Below are 26,639 nucleotides of genomic sequence, written 5' to 3'. Positions count from 1 at the left end.
TTTTTGTTTATGTTTGGAGTGAATGGACAGATGACTGCTATGATTCAGATGTAGGGAGTTCCTATTTTCACGTCACCTAGTTCTGGTTCAGTAAATGCAAGTCTGCCACTTATGATTAGGAAATATTTTTTCTCAAAGATTGTTCCTCTTTTTTGGTAGGACATTTCAGAGTTGTAATTGTCACTCAGTAATGTCCTTGGAGTTCTGTTGTTTGCATGCTGGAAGCTTAGATCAAATCACTTAAAGTATGAGAATGCTGATGTCCATGGCACTGGAGTGCACAATTAACCCACTGTTATCATACTTGACACCATTTAGCAGTACAAGGAAGCATATAGAGGGACTGGTAAAAATGGTTAACTTAGAAGTGATTAAATGTTGGCTTTCAGTAATATAAGTGGTTGCTTTTTTAAAAGAAAAAAGATGCTAGCATATCTCTCTTTGAAACATAATCACATTATATATTCTGTTATTATGTCATCATTTGATACCTCGACTATAATCCAGGGACCCACTGCTGTTGCAATGACTAAATCGTTTATGCTGAGAAATGGCAAAATATGGCTAGAATTGAAACTACACTGTGTTCAGCAGGCTTGATAAACATTCTTCTGTTAGATAAATATAATTTATTGTTCTGATCCACAATTAAACACTATCAGCAGTAAAATTTTCAGTCCTTGGAATTGCTATATTGGGATAGATGTTACGACTGAAAGAAAGGGACCACTAATTTATTTCCTTTTAATTGTGAACCTACATTTTTAGGTTGAATACATTGTATGAGGATGGTAAAACTGAAATTTGATCTCTTCTTGATTTCAAGATTCTGTTTGCTTTTTATCCTTTTCAACCAATAGAAAGCTGGAAATAAATTATATAGAAGGGCTTGGGATTCTATTTGTCCATCTGCCACCAGGGTAATTCTCTGATAACTGAACAGAAAGGGACCAAATTTGGTATGATGGGAGAAACTGGCAAAAGAAAGATTGAATTTGAAAATGGGCTTGATCTGATTGTGGATTTTGGGAGAAAATATTCCAGAAAAAAATTCCCCAGTGCATCCCTGTGGGAGAGGCAGTTGAAATGTTGCTCTCTGTTCTATTTTAAGCACAACCATCTCCTGGTCATGTGATCCAGATTGGACAATACTATATGTAGTTCACTCTGTTTCCCACTGTATTTGATGTCCTACTGTCTTTGTCCACTAAGTATTTTTAATAAAATACTTTTACTATAACTGTAGTTTGTGGAACAAAGCAAGGCAACCTCTAATTTTGGTGTTACACATGTATTATGGGAGCGTTTCTGCATGTATGTGAGGGTGAATGTGCGTGTTTGTGGATGTGTATAAAATATGTGAATATTGTGTACTGGCCTGTATTAACATTTCTCCAGATACTATTGTTTCCAGTTTTCTGTGAGAAAATATGTGCATGTAGTCTTTCTTGCTGTATGTTTTCAAAGTCCAGATTTTAGTATGTCCATCTGTGAATATGTCCTGACCAGTTACCTTTAGCTTACTGAGGTTTTCATTTCTCTTCCTCTTTCATTTCTGTATTTTTCTCTGCTCCTCCTAAATTACTCTAGTCATTGTTCTTTTCCTGTGTGAGGGAAGCATAAGTTATATCTAAGACTACTGTCCCCACTGAAATTTTCAATTATTTCAAATATTTCAATATACAGATATTTGATCTTAATTTCAACAGTATTGATAGTTAAAGGGGATATAATATAACAAATGTCATGCACCATTTGCATTTTGTAATCCATTGTGTACTTTAAATATAAATGCAATTTCTCATGTGGAAAAAGTAAGTACATCCCTACATTTATCAGTACCTCAGATACATAAAGTTAGACCAGGTGCACCAGACCAGTTGTAAATGATTAGAACATTGTTAGAGAGGATTCAGGAGGAACCTGTCTTATTGAAACCTCAGACATTTAGTTTGATTTGCTCTTTGTTGCTGAAGTGTGTGGTATCGCTATGCCTAGATCGAAAGAACTCTCTGAGACCTTTAGAAAGAAGGTTATAGATGTCTATGAGTTTGGGAAGGGATTTAAAATATTGCCAAACAATTGGGCATCAATCATTCCACTGCCCGGAAGATCATCTACAAGTGGAGATGATTTCAAACAACTGCCAACTTGCCCAGGCTAGGCTGTCCCAGCAACTTCAGCCCAAGAGCAGAACGCAAAATGCTGAAAGAAGTCTATAAGAACCCCAGAATTTCATAATATAGCCTATAGGTAGCTCTCGCCACTACTGATGTTCCAATCTGCCATTAGAAAGAAGTTGCATAAATTAGATCTACATGGGAGATGAGCCAGAAGGAAATCTTTGTTATCCAGAAACAACATCAGGGCAAAACTAAAGTTCGTTTATGAACACCTAGGCAAAGACCAAGACTTCTGGAACAATGTGCTCTAGACAGAAGAGGCAATGATAGAGTTATTTGGCCACAGTATCAGAAGATGTGTCTGGAGAAAAAGAGAGCATTCCATCAGAAAAAGATGATACCAATTGTAAAGCATGGTGGTGGAAATGTTATGGTTTGGGGCTGTTTTGCTGCATTGTCGCCTTGGCAGCTCACCATCTTAGAATCCACTGTGAATTCTTCATTGTACCAGAAGGTGCTTGAGGATAATGTGAGAACATCTATCAGGAAATTGAAGCTTAACCAAAAGTGGACCTTGCTACATGACAATGAGCCTAAAGATTCCAGTAAATCCACCAAGGAATGGCTGAAAAACAAAAGAAATGGAGGAATCTGTAATGGCCAAGTCAAAGCCTTTATCAACAGCAAATCCCATCAAGATGTTGTGGGGCAATTTGAAATGGGCTGAAACCCGTCAAACATCACACAGCTGAAGAAAATCTGCATGGAGGAGTGGGAAAAAAATTTCCCCATTGATGTAGGAGACTGGTAGGTAGTTGTAAGAAATGCCAATTTGAGGTTGTTTCTGCCAAAGGGGGCAATACCAGGTATTGGAGCCAAGGGTGTACTTACTTTTTCCGCAGAAGGAAATGGCATATCTGTTACTTTTTTGTCGAATAAATGATTGCAAAGTAAAATTTTGATAGGTTTTTTAGTTCAGTTACATCATCTTTATATACTGTTTGAATGAAGATAAAATACTGATATCTCCACATATGTTAAAAAAAGAAAACAAAACTTTACATGGGGTGTACTTACTTTTTCACATGATTGTATATACATACTTTAAAGAAAACAAATAAAACATTAAGAATATCTAAGCTCTGTTGAGGGAAATCTGGATTCCTCTGTTAAATTCATTCATGTGTATTTATATTAATTTATTGTAGTTATAGATGTTGGCTTATCTCACTATATTTAGGGAAGGGCAAAAAAGTCATGAGATGCACTATAGGGCAGGTACCAGACATTTTCAAGTGTTTAGATATTCAAAATGTGTCAGAATCATGTATCCCTATTTTTTTTCTCCATGCTTTGCGTATTGAAACTAAATTTAGAAACTAAATCAAAAATATGGTACTGGATGACTATATTCACTGTGTAGGTCATTGACCCACAAAATCCCATTTCATCATCTGTCCTATTTATATCCAAATGAAACGATTAGTGGGAGGTCCTACAGAGCTTTGGAGTGGGATTCTATCAGTAGATGATGACATCCAGGTCTACTGTTCTCTATGATCAAAGTTCAAGGAAGCAAAGAATACCCCTGAATGTTGCTTGGGCAGCATGGACAGCATGAGGGACAATAAACTAGAATTAATTCTAGACAAGAAAGAAATGTTTGGCCTCTGTAATTAAAGGAAAGTTTGTCATCTCCCCCTCCCCCTAATAGAATAGGTGTACATTTTGGGAGTGCTCCTTGACCCCAGCTATCAGTGGATTTGATGGCTATTGTGAGGAGTGCCTTTGCATAATTACAGGTAGTGTGCCTTCTGCAACCCTTCCTGGGTCAGTCAGTTTTAGTGATAGTTACCTATGCCTTGTTTATAGTCTGCCTTGACTATTGCAGTGTGCTTTACATGAACCTACTCATGGTGTCTGTGTGGAGGTCAAAAAGTTAGGAAGGGTGTTGCAACTGAAGCCCAGCCCTTTTTGTACATCTATCAACATTGCACACATACAAAGGGGAGAGGTTTCTATGACATGATTGCAATTACCGTCCCCCCTGATTTTTTTGACCACCCCTCATGGATGCCCCTGAGACTATCCTTTATAAAGTAAGAAGTAGTGGCCAAGTGCAAAGTACAAGGATCATGTGATGTCTGAAAGTTTTATAGTGGCTACCAATTGCCTACCATGCACAATTTAATGTGTTAACAATTAAAATCCTTAACGAGTTAGGGACTGATTGTCTACAGGACCCCTTCTCCCTCAATAACCTGCTTAGTTAAATAAATTTACAGGAGAGGCCTTTTGAAGACATCTATGCTGCTAGAAGCTTAACTATCTGGTCCTTGAAAAAGGAACTTCTCTTGTGTAACTATGGAATGCATTTCATAAAGAGATATATTTGGCCCCTATTCTCCCATTATTTAGGAAGATGGTAAAAAATACATCTCTTCTGCCAAGCTTTTATTTCTTAATTATTTAATGACTGATTTTAATTTTAATTGTATTGTGTTTAGTTTTATTTTATACTTTTTATTCTTTACTGTTGTTAGCTGCCTTGAGTGTTGATAAAAACACAAAGGTGGCATATACATTTAATAATAAATAAGGAGATTTAACTCTGTGTGTGATATTAAGTTGAAACTGGTGTGCAGGAGTGCAGAAGCTGTAGATGTCAGTTCAGTATATACTAATTAAAATAGTACTTCAACCTACATTTCAATGGTTAGAGGAGATGCTTGCTGTTTGCTGAGATTGCTATATTAATCATTTCAGTTTTAAAAGTATCACAGCTGATTGCTGGGAGGAAAACAAAAACAAAATGCACATCTCTTTTTGTTTCAGTTTAGTTATTAGGTATAGGACTGTGTAAACAGATTGCCTGTGCAGCTCTCTAAAACAACCATGACTTAATGCTGCTGCATGATCCCAGGAAAAGGCATGATTGCTTTAAGTTTCAAACTGCCCTTCAAGCGCTTGCATATTCCCATACATTGCACAGCCCTATTAGGTGTACATTTTCAAATGTCTGAAAAGCAGTGTTTATTGCATTCCCAAATTGGATGTGGTTCCATTGCTGCCAAATTTTGAAATTTAATATAACAGTGTTGCCACGTTCTTACACTGAAAACCTGAAAGGGGATAATATATCAGCAAATGCATAGTACTGCCGTATTTGGAGTCTAAAGGGGGATAAGTGAATTAATAGTGTTAAATAGTTTTGTTCTGTATCATATAAACTGACCTTAAATGAGGAGGTTTTGAGTAAGTATTGTAGTTGCTCAGCTGGTACACTCTTCTCAAAATAAAGCTAGTATCTTTGCCATCCTTCCAAATATGGATGGTTTACTGGCTTGCTAGACCAAAAATAGATCACACATTGAGTATGATTTTATTTTTTAAAACCTTTTGTAATTTTGCTGAAACTTTTCTATCTGGTAATCTGTATTTGATTTTCTTTCAATATAGGCAACAAGGCAAACAGGATTTGTAAATATGCTAATTCTATGTAATTCGTATTTGCTAAACTAGAAAGTAGTTGGAAAGCTGATGTAAAGTCAGTTACAGAAATTATATTTACATTTCTTTATTCACTTATTTATTCACTTAATAGGGTTGTTATAACTTTCTCAGTGTGTGTCTGTACACTGCATGTACCTTCTGGCTGGTGGGATGCTTGCAACAGTATTTTAGCTTGCAATCTCTAATTTAGAGACTCTGTCTTGCATATTATAGTGTGAACATGCTTATGGTAAAACTGGAATTCTGAAGCAAAATGAGCTGGAGCTGAAAACATCCTGTCCTTACTATTAACAGGAGATGCTGCTAGTGAGATGAGTGCAGTTGAGGCTGGTAACCACATTACACTTTTTCTTACTAAAAAAAGTTATATGAACAAATTATGGTAGATTTAAGATTCCATTAGGTCATGACCATAGTGTATAGAAGATTACAAATTGGAATATAAGATGGGTATCTACTGACCTAAAAATGTGAATCAACAAATAAAAGAGAAAAGTATATATGTTGCATGTTGGTGAAACATAAGAGAAAAGATAAGAATGAAATAAGTATGAAGGAAGATGATCTGAGATTATGGATTTGGAATTTAGAAATATATGCATTGGAGTGAAGGCCTATGTTGGATTATTAATTATAAGTATGAAAGAAATACGTTGAAGTGATTTGCTTATATAGGGTGACTGAATGAAAATCAAGTTGTGAAACAAATATATGAAGGAAGAGTGAACTGGTCAAGAGGAAGGGGAACTCCAAAATAAATATGGTTGTATAGAATTGATGAGATTCTCAGAAAGAAAGAGATGAGAAGTTTAAAGAACAGAAAGCAATATATGAACCTATGTAAGGATATGGTAGAAGATGAATGCGTTTTCCAAGGCTAGAAAGGTATGGAGATGAAGGGAATATTACATTTGCAGAGTAATTTTAGCTAGTTTTCTTATCTCACATTTTAATTTTTGGGCTTACTATTTATTATACTTTTTGTGGATTCTGCATACCAATCCTTTTCATGAACAGGAAGAACTTGATAGGCATGCATGTATGTATGTATATAATTGTTCTGTATTGAAATCAAACTATTGTGATTGATGGATTTCATCTGAGGAAAGGTTTAACTGACTCTATGACTCCATTCTCTGTGCAGTTTCAAAAGAACTAGTGTGCATATTATAAAACAGAAATGCACATCTTCTTTTTGCTCAAAAGCTGTAATGGGCTTTGTACAACATGTACAAAGTGAGTGGAGCCTTTTTTTTCCTTCTACAATTTCCTATTTTCTTATTAGTTTTTAATTTCATTTTCTCATTTTTGTGTGATGTTTAGTAACAGCAGAATTCTACTCTAATGAGCTGCAGAGTTGTACCTCCCTCTGCTGCTAAAAAGAAGACATTGCCAATTGTTTTTATCTGGTTTGGTTGGTTTGATTTAGCTCAGCAGACAGAAGAGCAAGTAAACAAGGAAATCACGAGAATGAATATGACTCAAGGTTCTTTAAAAGTTTTTCAGGGGATTGGTTAGATCTTAAAGGGTAAAATGAGGAAATATAAGGTATTGTGCCCCTTAAAAAACAAAAAAATCATGAAAATACAGTGGGGCAAGAAAGTATTTAGTCAGCCACCAATTGTGCAAGTTCTCCCACTTAAAAAGATGAGAGAGGCCTGTAATTTTCATCATAGGTATACCTAAACTATGAGAGACAAAATAGGGGAAAAAATCCAGAAAATCACATTGTCTGATTTTTAAAGAATTTATTTGCAAATCATGGTGGAAAATAAGTATTTGGTCAATATCAAAAGTTCATCTCAATACTTTGTTATATACCCTTTGTTGGCAATGACAGAGGTCAAACGTTTTCTGTAAGTCTTCACAAGGTTTTCACACACTGTTGCTGGTATTTTGGCCCATTCCTCCATGCAGATCTCCTCTAGAGCAGTGATGTTTTGGGGCTGTTGCTGGGCAACACGGACTTTCAACTCCCTCCAAAGGTTTTCCATGGGGTTGAGATCAGGAGACTGGCTAGGCCACTCCAGGATCTTGAAATGCTTCTTACGAAGCCACTCCTTCGTTGCCCGGGCGGTGTGTTTGGGATCACAAGACCCAGCCACGTTTCATCTTCAGTGCCCTTGCTGATGGAAGGAGGTGTTCACTCAAAATCTCACGATACATGGCCCCATTCATTCTTTCCTTTACACGGATCAGTCATCCTGGTCCCTTTGCAGAAAAACAGCCCCAAAGCATGATGTTTCCACCCCCATGCTTCACAGTAGGTATGGTGTTCTTTGGATGCAACTCAGCATTCTCTCTCCTCCAAACACAACGAGTTGAGTTTAGACCAAAACGTTCTACTTTGGTTTCATCTGACCATATGACATTCTCCCAATCCTCTTCTGGATCATCCAAATGCTCTCTAGCAAACTTCAGATGGGCCCGGACATGTACTGGCTTAAGCAGGGGGACACATCTGGCACTGCAGGATTTGAGTCCCTGGCAGCGTAGTGTGTTACTGATGGTAGCCTTTGTTACTTTGGTCCCAGCTCTCTGCAGGTCATTCACTAGGTACCCCCGTTTGGTTCTGGGATTTTTGCTCACCGTTCTTGTGATCATTTTGACCCCACAGGGTGAGATCTTGCGTGGAGCCCCAGATCAAGGGAGATTATCAGTGGTCTTGTATGTCTTCCATTTTCTAAGTATTGCTCCCACAGTTGATTTCTTCACACCAAGCTGCTTGCCTATTGCAGATTCAGTCTTCCCAGCCTGGTGCAGGTCTACAATTTTGTTTCTGGTGTCCTTCGACAGCTCTTTGGTCTTGGCCATAGTGGAGTTTGGAGTATGACTGTTTGAGGTTGTGGACAGGTGTCTTTTATACTGATAACAAGGTCAAACAGATGCCATTACTACAGGTAACGAGTGGAGGACAGAGGAGCCTCTTAAAGAAGTAGTTACAGGTCTGTGAGAGCCAGACATCTTGCTTGTTTGTAGGTGACCAAATACTTATTTTCCACCATGATTTGCAAATAAATTCTTTAAAAATCAGACAATGTGATTTTCTGGATTTTTTCCCCCATTTTGTCTCTCATAGTTGAGGTATACCTATGATGAAAATTACAGGCCTCTCTCATCTTTTTAAGTGGGAGAACGTGCACAATTGGTGGCTGACTAAATACTTTTTTGCCCCACTGTATGTAATTTTAACCAACTTTAATCAGATTTTTAACTGATACAGTGACTATCTTGGGCCTTTGCAAGGCCTGAGCACCCAGTTCACCCTTTAAAATCCCACAAAATCCTCAAATTGCAAAAAAAAAGCAGCATTCAAAAATTTTACCTCATCCTTACTGCTTTGAAGATATATCCAACTCCCAGGACTGCATGCATCTGAAGAGTGCACATTTTGCATTTTGCTCTAAGTAATATAATAATTTTAAAATACCAGTATATGGTATTTTTATACCACACACAGAGATACACACACACATATACTCTTAGATAGAAGGTGCAAAGAATGGGCTTAAATATATAATACACATAAAGACAAGATTTAGTTTTTGTAAGGCCATTTTGTTTATAGTAGGTAGGGAACCTGGAATCAAGCATTTGTCTTTTCATTTTTCCTTTATTCTGGTTTAGGAATATCTGAGTTAGGAACCATTTAATAATTGTTTCTATCAATGGCTAACAATCATGGGTAGCTAACATGTAGATTTTAATGGAAGCAATCATCCCATGTTTTCATCTGGGAGTAGAGGTATCATGACAGCAAACGACATACATTAGTGTGATTTCAAAGAGGCGCTTGTTTGTTTATTCCAAGCATATTACCAGTTAATTTCACTGAATGATCTCACATTCAAATATTATGCAAGACAGATTCCTCCCCACTTTTGTTTAATTATTTTTCTGCAAATGCATAGATGCAAGTTATTAGCTTTCTCCTACAGGAAGATACTCTTACTGCTTTAGGAATTGGTAAGCCCAATAAGGTGGTTTTTTTTTTTTAAATCCCATTGTAAATATTTTAAATTGGCTTGATGTTGGGTATTTAATGTTTGTGTTAGCAGACTATGCCAACTAGATAGATACAAGGGTCTGACTGGGACAGGGTGATGAAAAATGTGTATGTACATTAAACAGCTTCATAAGCGACCATGTGTGTTAATCTATATTCCTGGTTACAATTTCTTTTTTGGGATCTTTCTTATGGGTTTTTCTTATTCATGATTTTTAAATTAGTGTGTATGTTATATAGATGAGAATTGTGTGATATATGTTTGTTACTACAGTGTTCAAAGATGTCATGATATTTAATCTATCTTGACTTTCTGTTCAATAGGTAAGTTCAGTTCCACACTCTATGAGACAGGGGGCTGCGATATGTCACTTGTGAATTTTGAGCCAGCTGCAAGAAGAACATCTAACATCTGGTGTGTTTTTGAAAGTAGTTGCTGTAGTTTATGCAGTAATGCCAATTTTACTTGTAAAATGGATAATACTTGTAAGATTGTATTTTGATACTAGAAGTAATTTTTTTAGGTTTTTTTATATTTTATTAAATAATAATGTTTATATATATATTGAAACTGAGACTTATTAATGATTGAATACGTAACTGGGAGCTATAAACCAATATTATTGTTGTGTGTGTGTGTGTGTGTGTGTGTGTGCGCGCACGCATCAGAGAGAGAGAGAGAGGTCATCACCACCACCACCACCATCACCCTGGCCTATGGTCTCCAATTAGACATTCAGCCAAAATCAAACATTAGTTTCAATATAACGTGTGCATTTGTGTGTATGTGCATCATGTTGGGGGTAATATTGGGAAGGCGACTTACACAGTTGGGTACATCTTTTTATATACCTTTTCTGAAACAGTTTTATTTAAATTGGGATAAGAGACATCCTAGGGCAGAGTTCTCCATCCTTGTATCCTTCAGATGTGTTGGGCAGTTCCATCAGCCCCAGTCATTATGGCAAAATTCTTAATAGGCATGCTGGCTGGGGTGATTAAAAAAACCCCCAAAAACTGTAGCTCAAGAGATCTGAAAGGTACTAGTTTAGTGCAAGCTGTCCTTAAAACCGTATTTTAGAATAGAAAAGTGAATTGAATTGGAAAACAGGCTAAGGTACCAAACTAAAGTTATGTTCTTGTTGTTATAGTGACACGGATTCTCATGTATCAAGTTCTACCTCAGTTCGTTTTTATCCACATGATTTAGTAAGTTTTGCATTTGCTACTATTTATTGCAAGCAGATTTTCCATCCCATCCATCCATCCATCCATCCATCCATCCATCCATCCATCTATTCTAAACTTAAATGGGTACAGGGCTTTGTGGTTCAAGTGGTCAGCAGCTGGACAGTACAGCTGCAGATAATTAGAATGACACAGCTGCTTTAATGTATTGGGGCTAATATGTGGCAATGTGGCAACTACAATGTTCTTGTACAGATGAGATAATGATAGCCAAGCTTTGTTCAGCATATGGATTGGATTACATACTCAAGACTGTGGTCATGATTACTATAGTCTTTGAAGACTCTCTGTTCAACCTCCTGGTTGTTTAGTCTCATCCTTTGATGTAGCATTAAAAATAAGATCCCTGTAGCTTGGTGTGCATATATGCTATCTCATCTGTTTTATTTAACCTTAGAAAGGATCAGTATTTCTTTGCTGGAGAAACTGGCCAATCCAGATATCCTGTGGCATACCCATAGTGTTTTTGAGTAGACAGTCTTAAGCAACTGTCATTCAGGTATCTGTTCCTGGGATAACTCTCCCCCCAGTGCTCGTAGAGCCTTATAAAGACAGTGGGGGATAAAGTAGTCATCCCCTAGCAGGATCTCTCTCCTAACATTTATGTTCTTTCAAAGCATGACTGAAGAAGTAAAATATGAAAGCAAAACCTTATTAACTTTATTGTAGCTTTCCCTCCCCCAGATCAGACTGAACAGACTGTTGACTATAGATACAGATCTTCTGGAGCATCAAGACATGGACCTAAGCCCTGATTTGCAGGACCATCTACAACCACAAGAGGAAGCATCCCAAAAAGTGAAACACTATTATCGCTTTTGGATTCTACCCAAAGTTTGGATTGGCATAAATTTTGATAGACTGACTCTTCTGGCTTTGTTTGACAGGTATATTTGTACTGTTCTAACAAAGAATCTATGCTTCTTTGTTTAGGGTATTAGTCTGCTTGGAGAAAATCGAAAGTTTGTAGAAATACCAAAGCATTAAGGAATCAGATTACCATGAAATAGTTGGCTGAGAACTGAGCAAGATGACTAATCACAAAATATTCACTATTGATTGGAAAAGAAATCTAGAAAAACAAAGAGGTGGTGGTATCTTCTTGTTAGGATTTGGACTAGCAGATGATTTGATTAAAACCTGAATTGAATGATGATCCATTTTGGATCTATAGTATAGGTTGTGCACTTGAAAACATAGTTGATTATATCTGAAATCTATTTGAAAGCCAAAAATAAGCAAACATGTCCTCTTAATATGGATAATAAGATTTTGTTTATCTGTTCTGCTTTCTTGCATTCTTTGATCCTATTGCCTGTAGCATTTCGCTAACACATGCATCTCTTTGCCCATAGGAATCGTGAGATCTTGGAAAATGTATTAGCTGTCATCCTAGCTATCCAAGTGGCTTTTCTAGGTTCTGTACTCCTTATAGAAGGCTTCTTCAAGGATATCTGGGTCTTCCAATTTTGTTTGGTGATTGCCAGCTGCCAGTACTCCTTGCTGAAGGTAATATTTTATCCTCACTATTGCTTAGTTTTAAATTATTAACGTCGTCTATTGTGTGAGTTAATACACAGTGTTTTCAAAATGTGTCCCTGTTTTATAGCTTATTTTTGTATAATGAAATTGAAAGAGCACCTTGAAGGGGAGTGTGGAATAATGTTTCCCAACATGTGAACAAATCTTCTCAGGCTTCATATTCCCCTCAGTTCCTTTTTTTTTTTTTTGGTATGCCAGAGAAGGAGATTGAAATAAATTAATTTTGCCTTTAAGGGTAAACCAGCAATAGCTCAGGAGTTTGTAGAACAAACTTGTATTTGAAAACGGATTGGATTGGATTGGACTCTGGTTTGTTTTTATAACTGCGATGAAGAAACCATTACTCTAGATGTCACGCAAAATGTTAATATATGTGGATGTAGTGTCTTATGAAACAGATAATCATTAACACTTGGAACTATTATTTCTGCAGTTAGATTTTTTTGAAGTGAGATTCATAAAACCTGTAGCCTTATAAATTATTAGAAACCACATTTGGATAATATCTTAAAAAAGAAATGTCCAGAAGTTTTCTGATTAATTCAAAAGCTCACTCACAATTTGAGGTATTTGGATTGTTCCAAATGAGTCTATTGCTTGATTGTGGATTTGGAATTTTTTTCATAGGGAGCAGCACAACTTTATTTGCTTTCTGTGGTAACCCCCATAGAAAAACAGTTTGTACTTATGTTCATTAGGCTTTTCTGTATATTTCTGAATGCTTCATATCACACTATGAGATTTTACAGTAATGGATTTTACATCTATACAGCCTTGATTTGGAATGTCCAAAAGCTTACAGATCTTTGGTAGGAGCCACTTTCTCCACTGTGTATCATGCATGTCCTAGCTGTAGCTGCTACATTTTTTCTCAGTTCTCCTTTGACTACTACATAGAAGCACATTGGATGGACTTCTTCAGAGCAAAATTTATAGTTTCCAATATTCCTCACTCTCTTTCTTCATTTAGTTATTTCTTACTGCTAGTTTTTGTACTTATTTGTGTGGGAACTTGAACTGGCAATTTGCTGCAGAGTTCACATGGCCTTGAAGGTCTACCTACAAGTAATCAGCACTGTAAGAGTAAGCTCCCCTTCTGGATGATCATAGCTTGTGTCTCCTGTATTTAAGAAAGGATTATTGGTAAGGTCTCACAAGAATGCCAAATTTTACAAAATAAGCCCACAAAAATCACTGTTTTTGTCTTAGAGTGACTTCTTAGGAATAAATGTTGAAAACCATAGTTTCCATTCAGGTCTGAGATCCAGCTCTTGGAATCCAATAGTGTCAATGGATGCCAAGCCTTTTTATGCTTAGGAATAAGTCGATGTTGCTATTGTCAATGCCAACTTGGTTAGGGAATGCGATGCATCAAGGCCTCACTGATGCCTGACAGATTCATCAATAAAATGCAGTGCCATCTCTGATCTTGAAGGGACTGAGGTATTAAGATCTATGATCTGTAAGATCCAAGATCCTGTGAGACTCCTGGTGAGATACTAAAGTGGAAAAACAGACACTCCATTTCCCTTTGGTTTGTCAGAGGCCAACCCAAGAAGTTGCCATAATTGGTAGGGAAATCTAGACAATCTTTTGATATGTATGCCATTTGTCCTTGATTCCAACCATAATAGTCATCATGGATATATCCAAACTGGATGAGGGAACATTTCAGTTTCAAGAATCATGGTTAACAACAGAAGCCTCTACACATTTAGAAGTTTGAGATCCTGATGTTTTTACAGCTCTACCTAACTTCAGGAGACTTTTCATAGCCAGACTGTTCAGGAGGTAGCAGACAACTCTGTGGTTGTTAAGTACATAGTGAAATTGGGAAGGATGAAGTCTACCTTCTTCCTAAATATTCTTCAGCTTCAAGATTGGTACATTTTCCACAATGTTCATCTGGTCATAATTCACCAGGCCATTGCAGAAGTGGCCAAGGAAAGAAACTCTTTCCCTGGCTGGTGTGGGTCTTCCGGGCTGTGTGGCCGTGTTCTGGAAGTTTTGTTTCCTAACGTTTCGCCAGCACCTGTGACCGGCATCTTCAGAGTGCAGGAGCACAGACAGGAGCAGTTTTCTCTGTGCCCTGTGCCCTGTCTGTGCTCCTGCACTCTGAAGATGCCGGTCACAGGTGCTGGCGAAACGTTAGGAAACAAAACTTCCAGAACACGGCCACACAGCCCGGAAGACCCACACCAGCCATCGTATGCCAGCCGTGAAAGCCTTCGACAATACAAACTCTTTCCCTCTTTTGAAAGTATGACATCTCAGATATATATCTTCTTGCATTCAGGGTCAACTGGCAGTGTGATAGTTTGTGCAGCAGAATGGGCCAGATTATTGATCCATGAGAGATTCGTTTCTTTTCTGTTGCGACTAAACATATCTAAACTGTGATAAGCTTTTTATTCCTGCTTAGCTCTGGATGATGTTCCAGAGGGTTTTTTTTTCCACAGTTGAAAAATGCTGTCCTGAAAACTTTAATGTGTCCATTGAAGTCATTTTAGATACTATTTGTTCAGATGATTATCTTAGGAGATACCAAACCAACAATAATATTTTTTTATTATTTTTACTGCTTTTTTAGAGTGTTCAGCCAGATTCTTCATCACCTCGACATGTAAGTTTTCCCATCTGGTCTTTACATAGTCTGACAAATAAAAAATTGCTGCAACAGTTGTTGCTGTTTCAAAAACATTACCGTTAAGGAGAAATTATACTTTCAGAGAGAAGCATTGATGATTTAAAAAAAAAAATCCTAGCTATGTATATTATACATTTTCAAATGGCCTGTATACAGTTCAAAATGTACTAATTAAATCTATTCAAAATGAAAATGGTGGTCTAAATAAAAAGTTTTTGGAGTATTAACCACAGAATACAAGAAAACAACAACAAACACACAGATACAACAACATTTGTTTTAATGGTGCCTTATGACTGATATGAATTCAAGAAAGTCAAAAAAGAGTTAAGGTAATTTCTATTACTTTAGTAGAAGCTGCAAAGAATCTAATGATTGCAGAAAATAAGTTGATGTTTAGAACTGGAAATTAATGTTACTTGAATCTTTGTTTCTTGCATGGAGTATGAAGCCTATGTAACTGATACAGAATTAAAATAATGCTGTGCCATGTCTTATTGGAGTGTGAAAAAAAAAACTATTCCTTTGTCTAGAAAGGGCATAAGCTCTGTCTTTAGTGGAACTAGCATGCAAAATGAAGTTTCAAAACTGATTTTTGAAGAAAGGAATAGTTATGATTTACAACTTAAGTTGCAGTACTCAAACTTGTATTCCAGGGTCATAACCGAATCATAGCCTACAGCAGGCCTGTTTACTTCTGTATATGCTGCAGTCTCATTTGGCTATTGGACTATGGCAGCAAGAGCACTTTTACTGCACGGTTCCGACTATATGGAATGGTTTTCACGAATCCAATATTGCTGCTTTCGGCAAGGGACTTGATTATGGGTAAGTGACTTTTCCATATGGTGTATTTAGGTAAGGGCTGGAAAACCTGTAGCCTTCCAGATGTTGTTGAACTAAAAATGCAGCAATCTCAACTAGCAACATCTAGAGGACTACAGGTTCTCCCATCCCTGATGTAAGTTCTGATTGCTTACTTTGTCATCTTTGCTCTGTTGAATCTAATCACTCTATTTTAGTTTCTCTTTCTCTCTCTTTAAATAAGATTAAGTGGTTCTGATGCACTAGTTCCAACAAATTCCTTGAACAAGTAGAGTTTAAGTGAATATACAGGATTTATATGCTAGAGAATTTAGTCAAAGCATAGAAAGAAAACCAGTACAGGTAATACTTGTTTAGCAATTGTTCCCAGTAACTTTACAACCAATTCTTGCATTTACAATCTTCTCAGGATTGTAAAGCAAAGATAAGCTGAAGTAGGATCATTAGCACAGTCGCAGTTTCACTTAGCCACCACTTCGCTTAATGACCATGTTGCCAGTCCCAATTGTGATTACTAAACGAGGACTACCTGTAGAAGAAAGGAAATCTCTATGTCTTTCATCATTTTATTATGCTAACAATATCCCCAGTATCCCTCCAATGTATAGAGGATCATGAGATGTATCTTTCACTTCACGTGCTGCAGTCATTTCTTTAGTGAAGAAATGGGTAATCTTTTTCAGGCTGGGTTGTGGATATTTTTTAAAAAAATACATGGCCTCTGAAGGCCATATGTCTGGTGATACATGATGCAACTGGGCAGGCAGAGCCAAAAATGTTCAGCTCTTCTGTTTGCTTCCTTGTTTTCTGCATTGGGAATTAGAAGAATTTAAAGATAAAATTTGATGCTTTTTATTTACAGAAGTTTAATACAGATATTGCCATTATTATTTTTGCAAAAATAACACGTACCTTTCCCCAGCCCCTCTGTGCTCACACTTCACTGGCCACTCGCACACTCTCCCTGACCTGCGCCACACCTCTTGCTCACACCCACATACCCTTGCGCACACTTCCCAACCTGCACCGCACCTCTTGTGCATCCTCCCCAACCCACGCTGTGCCTCTTGCACATCCTTGTGCACCCTCCCTGACCTGCACCTCTTGCATACACCTTGGCACCCTCCCAGACCCATGCCACGTGCACCCCCTCACATCCTTGCGCAGCCACCCCGACCTGCACCACACCTCTCACACACTCCTGCAGACCCCCTCACTCCCTCACCCACCCAGCAGAAGCCATTTATTTGCCTCCTGGCCTGGGACTTGCAACTTCCTCCTGGCTTCCCCCCACTGACTTTGGTTGTGGGAAGCCAGCAGGAAGTTGCCTCACCTAACAACCGTGGGATTCAATTAATGATGGCAACTGAGACTGCAGAGGTTGCCATCGTTAAGTGATGCAGTCGCACTTTATGATCTCATCCCTTAGTGACAGAAATTATGGTCCCAATTGCTGCTGTAAGTTGAGGACTACCTGTACCCACCAATCATATACTTTTCTCCGCCTAGCTTACCTCCTTATAACCATCTCACTCTGTTTTTATCTCATAGTACCTTTCTGTTGAACATGTTAATGTGAAGAGGAAAAAAGAATGTGCATGCTATCTCATTCTCTCTCACACAGACACACACATATAGAACAAGAGCTTCTGTGAAGCTACTTTTGAAGGAAACAAAATAGCTGCTATGGAATATACTGCTAAATTTGTGTAGGCTGCTAAGTTGGTTGAGCTTTTGAGAGGAATGATACATTTTTGAGTTGTAGGACTCAATATGTTGTGTACAGGTAGTCCCCAGGTTAAGAACACCTAGGTTACAGGCGACTCATAGTTAAGAACAGAGCCTATTGTAGCAAAATTCGAGTTAAATATACAATGGTTTGAGTTCATTATACAATACTGCTTGTAGAGTATTATACAATAATACTGTTCTGGCTTACGTACAAATTCGACTTAAGGACAGACCTTGAGAATGGAATTGTTCTTAAACTAGGACTACCTGTATACATCTTAATGTACTGGTAGTTTTTCTTAATTGTTCAGTAATTAATTTCAGTATGTTTTGCTGTTTATATAGTGGTCTGCACCTAAACAAATACATCTTTACAAATAGTTGCTACTGTTATGATTATTACATAGAAAGCAAGTCTGGAAACAGTGTATGCTTCCTGCAAATATGCACATAACTAGTTGTATTCAGCTTAAAATGAAATTCAACAGCTATTTGAAATAATTCTTTAACTTCTCCAAAGTAAAGAGAACATTTATTCACTGTAGTTAAATGAGGAAAATTAGTCAGCAATTCTATGCGTACCTATTACTTGTTATCATTTTTGTCTCCCGTAGTGTTTATACTATGCTTCCCTGTAGTATTCTTCATTGGTCTTCTGCCTCAGGTGAACACATTTGTGATGTACCTCTGTGAACAATTAGATATTCATGTCTTTGGTGGCAATGGTGAGTTAAACCACTTTTTTTCATGAAAAATAATCAGTAAACAACTTTTCAGTGTGTTTCTAAAAATAATTTGAGTGCTTATCCAGGCTGTCAATTTTAAGTGTATCACATTTTTGCCTGCCCAAATTATCTGGCTAAGTACTCATACAAGGCACTGGCTTGATAATCAGATAGTTATGTATGTTATGTACTAATTTATATAAGCAAACATAATTTAATCATATTTTGATATAATATAGGAGTGCATGAGACAATTCTTGGTTTTATATATTTCTTTGTCATTTTATTTGAAATGAGATTTTCTCTTTACAGTACTTGGTTTGCCACTGTATGTCACTTGCAAAGAAAATGCATACCATAACATATTGTTGAAATATACAACTAGACTGTGGTTTGCTACAAATTAGGAAAGTTGAGAATTAAGTGCATGAGCCTAGGGCTGACTTCAATTTTGTATGCTTTCGTATGCTTGTTTTGGCATTGTGTGTGTGTGCATGTGTGCGCATGCCTTTAAGTCACTTTTGACTCTTGGCACTTGCCAGTCCCTGCAGTTTTCTTGGCAAGGTTTTTCAGAAGTGATTTGCCATTGCCTTCTTCCTAGGGCTGAGAGAGAGCGACTGGCCTAAAGACACCCAGCTGGTTTTGTGCCTAAGGCAAGAACTCCCAGTATCCCAGTTTCCAGCTTGGTGCCTTTAACTACTATACCAAACTAGCTTTCTTTTGGCATTATGCCTGTTCTTTATTGTCTCAACATTGTCCAAGCAACTGATTCATCTCAAAGCAATATCTCAAGGCTTGCTAATTGGACAAACGAAAACACTGATAGGAACTTTCCATGCACCAAAATAGTGTTACATATAATCTGATGAATTGTAATATACTCCAGAAGTTGCTAGGAATTCCAGAAACCTTCTCAAATTATTGTGCTTCTATTAATTAAGAATATATTATTTAAACAGTAATAATAATTTATCTTTGATAACTAAGAAGATGTTAAAAAATATTTCCTGAAAGTGAATTCATTTAAATTCTTTATACTATATATACAGCAGAGTATTCACTATTTAAAAAAATATCTGGAAATACCCTCAATTTACTTAACTTCATTTGGGATTTAGGAAGAAGTCATTTATATGAATTAGCTTTCCAGGTTCATGAAATTACTAGATGTCACTCAAAGGAGAGTTTTAGTATTGAAAAATAACTTATCACAAGAGATATACCTAAAAACAAACTTCAAAATAATAAATGCTTAATCCTTACATCAAGATTCATTTTACTCATTTCTTCATTATCATCTTATTATCTAGCCACGACGAGCCTCATTGCAGCACTCTACAGTTTTATCTGTAGTATTGTGGCAGTAGCATTATTATATGGATTGTGTTATGGGGCCCTAAAGGTGAGTAATAGCACCAGCGCTATGTTTTTATATAGTACAGTTAGATTTAAAATTATTTAAAATTATTATGTTTTGTCTTTTTGTAAAATGGACAAATAATAAATTTATCAACATTTGATAAATGTTGTCATTTGATTCCATAGCATTTATAGATGGAGATAAGATGCTCTTTCTTTTGTACAATACAAAAACCCAGAGATCTTTCAGTAAAATTAATTTGAAATGGCTTCAAGGCACACCCAAAAATCCCACATTTTTGTTATACAACAAAATACGTTTTAAATATTCATTGATATAGGTTGTAATGGTCTTTACCTTAGACAAATTCAATGACATATTATTTCTTTTTTTTTTTATAATAGTGAAATACAAACAACTACAACATCATCAGAAAAAAAAATATACTAATGGTTTACAGTGGGAAAAGAACATCTCTCTCTCTCTCTCTCTCTCAATGCATACTGTGATGATTAAAATAAATTAAAACCTAGTGAAAAAGGAAAAAAAACCAAAGAAAAAAGATCTATAGAGAATTAATTTAGCCCTTAAGTTTATAATTAAATCTAGACCATATGGAAATATTCTGCTACATTCCCCTTTTTTAGAACATGAAGACTTTTCAAAAATAGATAGCAGTTCACATCCTAAATTTAACAGGATAGTTGACTGATTCATAGAGCAGATGTATAGACATGGCTACATGGGTCCTTCAGATTTAGAAAAAGTATATTGCTGAATATAAATTGCTGAAAATCAGAACTTGTGGACTTCTGCTACCTTCACACCTGCATATATGTCTCCTAGTACCAACATTTGCATTTATTTCTAAAACGTCATGTAATTTTAGAAGATAACTTGTTCAGTTTTGCCTTTGTCCTAATTTTGCTTATAATTTGGAAGAGCATGGTATGTGTCTCTCTTAAATACTGAGATTTGATAGTTCCAAAGTCCATTTATTTTTCCCAAGGGATTAAAGTGCTTCCAAATACTTTCTGATCTGTATACTGAGCACATGGTGCAGGGGACTGAGGAAGAAGAGAGAAAACTCTGAAAAACAGATAGAGGAGAATACATTGCACACATGTTGATCTGATACGAACAGATATTGGTCAGTCCATGCTATTGTCATAGTGGCTGTAGAAAAAGTGAGATTAGTTTTGACAGAGGATCAGTTTTTGCTCAGCTGTAGAACACCATTCCTCTAGAGGATATATTATAGTTACTTACTCCTAATTTATAAATAATAACTGTGTTTCAGAGGTCTCAGAGTTCTATGGGTCCTGAGTCACTGTTTCCTTGGAGTTGGATTGCTTTATGGTTACATTTCATCACTGGTTTTTTTGTATTGAATCAAAAAGCAGGTTTAAAATAATTCCAAAAACAAATAGCCTCATGCATTACCAATTATGCACATTGATATGATAATTAATTTTTGAGTGCAGAATTTCTAATAGCATCACTGTTTTAAAATAAAAATGACCTTTTATTCTATAAGTTGACTCAGTCATTCTGCTAAAGTTATATATATTTGTCCACAGGATTCTTGGGACGGCCAACATATTCCAGTGCTTTTTTCAGTATTCTGTGGTACATTAGTGGCAATATCCTATCATCTCAGCCGGCAAAGTAGTGATCCTTCTGTCCTTTTGTAAGTGGTGACTTCCTATTCCCATATTACATAAATTGTGTTCCTCTAATTGAGAAATATTAGAAGAAATTGACCTTTTAAAAGCCTAAAGCTGCTTCTATGAATAAGTCACCATGAACCCCCTTGGATCTGTTAGTAAATATATATAGGATTGAAACTGTGGCTCTCTGCTGCATTTAAATTTCTTTCTTAAAAGTGCCAGGTTACCCTGATCACAGCCATAGAGTATGACAATTCTGAAGCATTTGCATATATAGGGATGCAATCATCTTTTCTGTCCATTAGCCCATCGCTTCTTTCTGTAGTAAGAGGTGATTCTCCATCCCTTGTTCAGAGATTCTGAAGTAAAGTGTTTTGTGGAGTCCTTGGAATTCTCTGAGCTTGGCAGTTTTCTTGCAAACGTTTTGTTACCTGGCTAGGTAACATCTTTGTTAGCCAGCTAGGTAACATCTTCGTTACCCGGCTAGGTAACATCTTCAACACTCTTCTATTGGTAAAGTGTTTCATTTGCTTGTTCAAGGAGACTAGAGGATGCAAAGAATGTATATGATGCACCCGGAGCTTTGTAGGATCAATTATTTGTGTAAGAACAGTGAGCTAAAAAAATACACAGAAATACTTTAAATGACTTACAAATATGTTTGAAATCTTGAGCTGAATCATCTCTGATGATATCCAAAAGATAAATGTGTAATAATGAGTTATTAGTATTATTTACATTTTCAAGTTTCAACAGTTTCAGTGAAACTATGAATAAATGGCACATTGTTGTAGGGAGTATACAGAAGTAATGTACAGTCATGTGAAAAAGAAAGTACACCTTCTTTGAGTACTATGGTATTACATATCAGGACATAATAAAAATCATCTGGCCCTTAGCAGTTCTCAAAAGTAAGTAAGTACAGTCTCAGATGAATAACAACACATGACATATTACACCATGTCGTCATTTATTTTACAAAAAGAAAGCCAAAATGGACAAGCTACGTGTGAAAAATTAAGTACACCTTAACTCCTTCCGTAGGTATGAAGAGGCTAAGTAGCAGCCAGGTGCTGCTAATCAAATGCCCTTGATCAATTGATCCTCAGGAAGTATGACTATAAAAGCCAAAGTTTTAGGAGTTTGCTGGTCTTGAGCATTGAGGTGTGTGTTAACACAATGCCAAAGAGTAAAGACATCAGCAATGATCTTAAAGAAGCAATTGTTGCTGCCCATCAATCTGGGAAGGGTTATAAGGCCATTTCCAAACAATTTAAAGTCCATCATTCTACAGTGAAGAAGATTATTCACAAGTGGAAAACATGCAAGGCAGTTGCCAATCTTCCCAGGAGTGGATATCCCAGCAAATTCACCCCAAGGTCAGACTGTGCAATGCTCAGAAAAATTGCAAAAAATCCAAGAGTTACATCTCAGACTCTATAGGGCTCAATTAGCATGTTAAATGTTAAAGTTCATGACAGTACAATAAGAAAAAGAGTCAACAAGTATGGTTTGCTTGGAAGGGTTGCCAGGAGAAAGCCTCTTCTCTCTAAAAAGAACATGGCAGCATGGCTTAGGTTTGCACAGTTGCATCTGAACAAATCACAAGAGTTCTGGAACGCTGTCTTTTGGACTGACGAGGCCAAAGTGGAGATGTCTGGCTATAATGCACAGCACCACGTTTGACGAAAACTAAGCACAGCATATCAGCACAAACATCTCATGCCAACTGTCAAGCATGGTGGTGGAGGGGTAATGATTTGGGCTTGTTTTGCAGGCAGAGAACCTGGGCACCTTGCAGTCATTGAGTTGACCATGAACTCCTCTCTATACCAAAGTATTCTAGAGTCAAATGTGAGGCCCTCTGTCTGTCAGCTAAAGCTTGGCCGATATTGGGTCATGCAATAGGACAATGATCCCAAGCACATCAGCAAATCTACAACAGAATGGCTGAAAAAGAAAAGAATCAAGGTGTTGCAATGGCCCAGTCAAAGTCCAGATCTCAACCCGATTGTGGCGGGACCTCAAGAGAGCTGAGCATAAACAAATGCTCGCAAACCTCAATGAACTAAAGCAATGTTGTAAAGAGTGGGCCAAAATTCCTCCACAATGATGTGAGAGACTGATAAAGTCATACAGAAAATGATTACTTCAAGTTATTGCTGCTAAAGGTGGTTCTACAAGCTATTGAATCATAAGGTGCACTTAGTTTTTCACACATGGCTTCTCCATTTTGGCTTTCTTTTTGTAAAATAAATGATGACATGGTATAATATGTCATGTGTTGTTCATCTGAGGTTGTTTTGCAGCCACAAGACCTGGGCACCTTGCAGTCATTGAGTCGACCATGAACTCCTCTGTATACCAAAGTATTCTAGAGTCAAATGTGAGACCAACTGTCCGACAGCTACTAATTTTGAGAACTGCTAAGGACCAGATGATTTCTATTATGTCCTGATACGTAAAACCATAGAACTCAAGGGTGTACTTTCTTTTTCACATGACTGTATAGTATTTAATCACTTGATCTACAGCACTGTAAACATACCCAACCAATGGGGATGCTGAAGAGTGATAGAGCTTTTTTGACAGAAATTGATTGTTTTCATCAGAAAAGGAGGGCTAGTTTTCCTTTAAAATGGTAGGGATGCTTTAGATTTGCTTAGAATACAGTAATGAGTAATACAGTTCTTTTCTGTACAGACTTTGTTTAAAACAAGTATTTGCTTTAGCTCTTTAGTGCAATCAAAGCTTTTTCCTACTTCAGAAGATAAAAATCCAGAAGATCCATTGTCTGAAGTCAAAGATCCCTTACCTGAAAAACTTAGAAATTCAGTGGTAAGTTGGATCGTATTTCAAATTAATAATAATAATGACAAGTTTGTTATTATGAGTACTAAATATTGAACTAAATAGTTGATATATTTCTGGAATATTCAGGAATAATAGCCATCTTAGTTGCAGCCTGATACCTACAGATGTTTTGGGGTTGTATACAGTTATATCTCCAGTAGAAAGAACACCACTAGTGTTTCTGCTATCCATAATCCAAATCTGCACTGTAAGACTGGAGAAAGATTAATAGGGTTCATGAGCAGGGAATACCTCCTGAAGTATTAATACTTATTATTGCTCATGATATCTAGGGCTTATGGGAGATATAGTCCAGAACATTTGGAGGGCATACCAACATGCATGTTCCATGTCTACAGTTCTATGAAAAGAGTATTTGACCATTTCAGAATTCCTCAATGTTTGCATATCATTGCCACTGAATCAGAGTTGGACCTTTTCAGGCTGTATGGGTGTTATTATATCTAGTGTAAATCAAACAATACATTCTGCTATAAGAACTTCATACCATTAGTCAAGCATGGAGCTAGTAGTGCCATGGTTTGGGGATGCTTTGCTTCATCAGGACCTGGATGACTTGTTATTGTTGAAGGAAGCATCTTGTCAGAGAATTCTACAGGAGAAGATCAGATCATCTGTCTGTCAGCTGAAACTGAAGTGAAATACAAGTGGGACATACAACAATCCAGTGATCCCAAATATACAAGCAAATCTATAAGATAATGGATGGAGAGCAAACTCAGTGTTTTGGACTAGCCAAGTCAGTGCTGACCTAAATCTCATAGAAGTATTGTGTGGGACCTGAAATTAGCAATTAGTGCGAATGGGCCAAAATTCCTAAGTACAGTGGTACCTTGGGATACGAACGCCTCTACTAACGAACTTTTCGGGTTACGACCAGTTCCGGCCACAAAAATTTACCTCGATGTGCAAACTCCGCCTCGGGGTACGGCCATTTTTCCGCCCTGACACGTGGTCCATGGCCATTTTCCCGCCCCTGACACGTGGTCCGCGGCCATTTTCCCACCCCTGACACGTCTGCGGCCGTTTTCCCGCCGCGCTGCGCCCGGCCGTTTTCCCGCCGCGCCACGCTGCGCCCGGCCATTTTACCGCCGCGCTGCGCCTGGCCGTTTTCGTGCCACGCCATGCCCGGCGGCTTTACCACTGTGCTGCGCCTGGCCATTTTCCCGCTGCGCCGCGCCGCGCCCGTCCGTTTTCCCGCTGTGCCGCGCCTGGCCATTTTCCCGCCGCACCGTGCTGCGTGGCGCCCGGCCATTTTCCCACCGCACTGTGCTGTGCGGCGCCCGGCTGTTTTCCCGCCGCGCTGCGCCGTGCCCGGCCATTTTACCGCCGTGCCGCACCCGGCCGTTTTCCTGCCATGCCGCGCCCGGCCGTTTTCCCACCGCGCTGCGCGGCGCCCAGCCGTTTTCCCGCCCCTGACGCATGGTCCGCGGACGCCAGAACGGATTAACGGTAATTACTTTGAACCTTATGGGAAAATTTGCTTCGGGGTGCAACCAAATTCGGAGGGCGGAACAGATTAACCGGATTTACATTGAACCCTATGGGGAAATTTGCGTCAGGTAACGACCAACTCGGGATACGCCCAGAGTCACGGAACAGATTAAGTTCATATCCCGGGGTACCACTGTTGTAATATGAGGAGCTAATCACCAATTTCAGGGAATGTTTGGTTGTAGCAGTTGCATCTAAAGATGGTGAAATCAATTACTGAATCTAAGAAATGACTACTTTTTCACATGGATACATTTATTATTGGATGGCTTTGGTTATGAAATAAATGAAACAAGCACCAAACTTTGGTGTTATTTTTTAACTTAATCTCTCCCTATATATTCTGCTATAAGTAGATATAAGAGCCATATGAAGCTCTGATGATACTCTGTGGCAAAGATATGTGTTTAAATGATTTTTTCAGACTGTGCTAAGGTTTATCATATTCTATCCTAACAATTATTTAAAAAAAATTCAAAAGCTAATTATCTCTGTACAGCCTGGCAGGTCATCCTGTACCTAAACTCAAATTCCATAAATATGTCAATAAAAACTTGGGGGGGGGTTAGGTTTTGAGAATCTTTAAATATTAATTGCAACACTTTATTCTGAAACTGTCTTCATAGTACCTATATGAGTAATAAAAAAGGTGGAATTTTTATAGAACTTTCTTGATATGCAGATGTGTTCTCTTTGTTTCTTTTTTTCCTTTCTAGAGTGAACGTTTGCAATCTGATCTTGTTGTTTGCATAGTCATTGGTGTACTTTATTTTGCAATCCATGTCAGCACAGGGTTCACAGTATTACAGGTAACATTTATTTCTGCTGTCCATTTAAAAAATAATGATACACATTTCTTTTATACGTCTCCCTTGGACATT

The 26,639-nt window shown here is 37.6% G+C and overlaps 1 protein-coding gene across 8 annotated transcripts in view; it reads left to right on the top strand.

The window, feature by feature from the left end:
- PCNX1 (pecanex 1) overlaps window positions 1–26,639 on the top strand; it is a 113,289-nt gene that overhangs the window by 53,798 nt on the left and 32,852 nt on the right. For 4 of the 8 annotated variants that reach the window (XM_088145572.1, XM_088145578.1, XM_088145573.1 and 1 more), the window contains 11 exons: window positions 9,967–10,057; window positions 10,794–10,851; window positions 11,560–11,777; window positions 12,246–12,399; window positions 15,023–15,055; window positions 15,736–15,907; window positions 18,250–18,360; window positions 19,671–19,762; window positions 21,301–21,410; window positions 24,123–24,228; window positions 26,475–26,567. In XM_088145572.1, coding sequence (XP_088001698.1) covers window positions 9,967–10,057; window positions 10,794–10,851; window positions 11,560–11,777; window positions 12,246–12,399; window positions 15,023–15,055; window positions 15,736–15,907; window positions 18,250–18,360; window positions 19,671–19,762; window positions 21,301–21,410; window positions 24,123–24,228; window positions 26,475–26,567 — 1,238 coding nt within the window. The remainder of the gene's footprint in view (window positions 1–9,966; window positions 10,058–10,793; window positions 10,852–11,559; window positions 11,778–12,245; window positions 12,400–15,022; window positions 15,056–15,735; window positions 15,908–18,249; window positions 18,361–19,670; window positions 19,763–21,300; window positions 21,411–24,122; window positions 24,229–26,474; window positions 26,568–26,639) is intronic. The other 4 variants (XM_088145579.1, XM_088145575.1, XM_088145577.1 and 1 more) reach the window with 3 other exon arrangements.

The sequence above is a fragment of the Python bivittatus genome, unplaced genomic scaffold, assembly GCF_059951505.1.
Source record: "Python bivittatus isolate LINGU-HERP-01145 unplaced genomic scaffold, Pbiv_v1 ctg000480_np1212, whole genome shotgun sequence".
In the NCBI taxonomy this organism is placed as follows: Eukaryota; Metazoa; Chordata; class Lepidosauria; order Squamata; family Pythonidae; genus Python; species Python bivittatus.
Note: the sequence above shows the minus strand (reverse complement) of the source record. Positions and strands in the feature narration are given on the sequence as shown.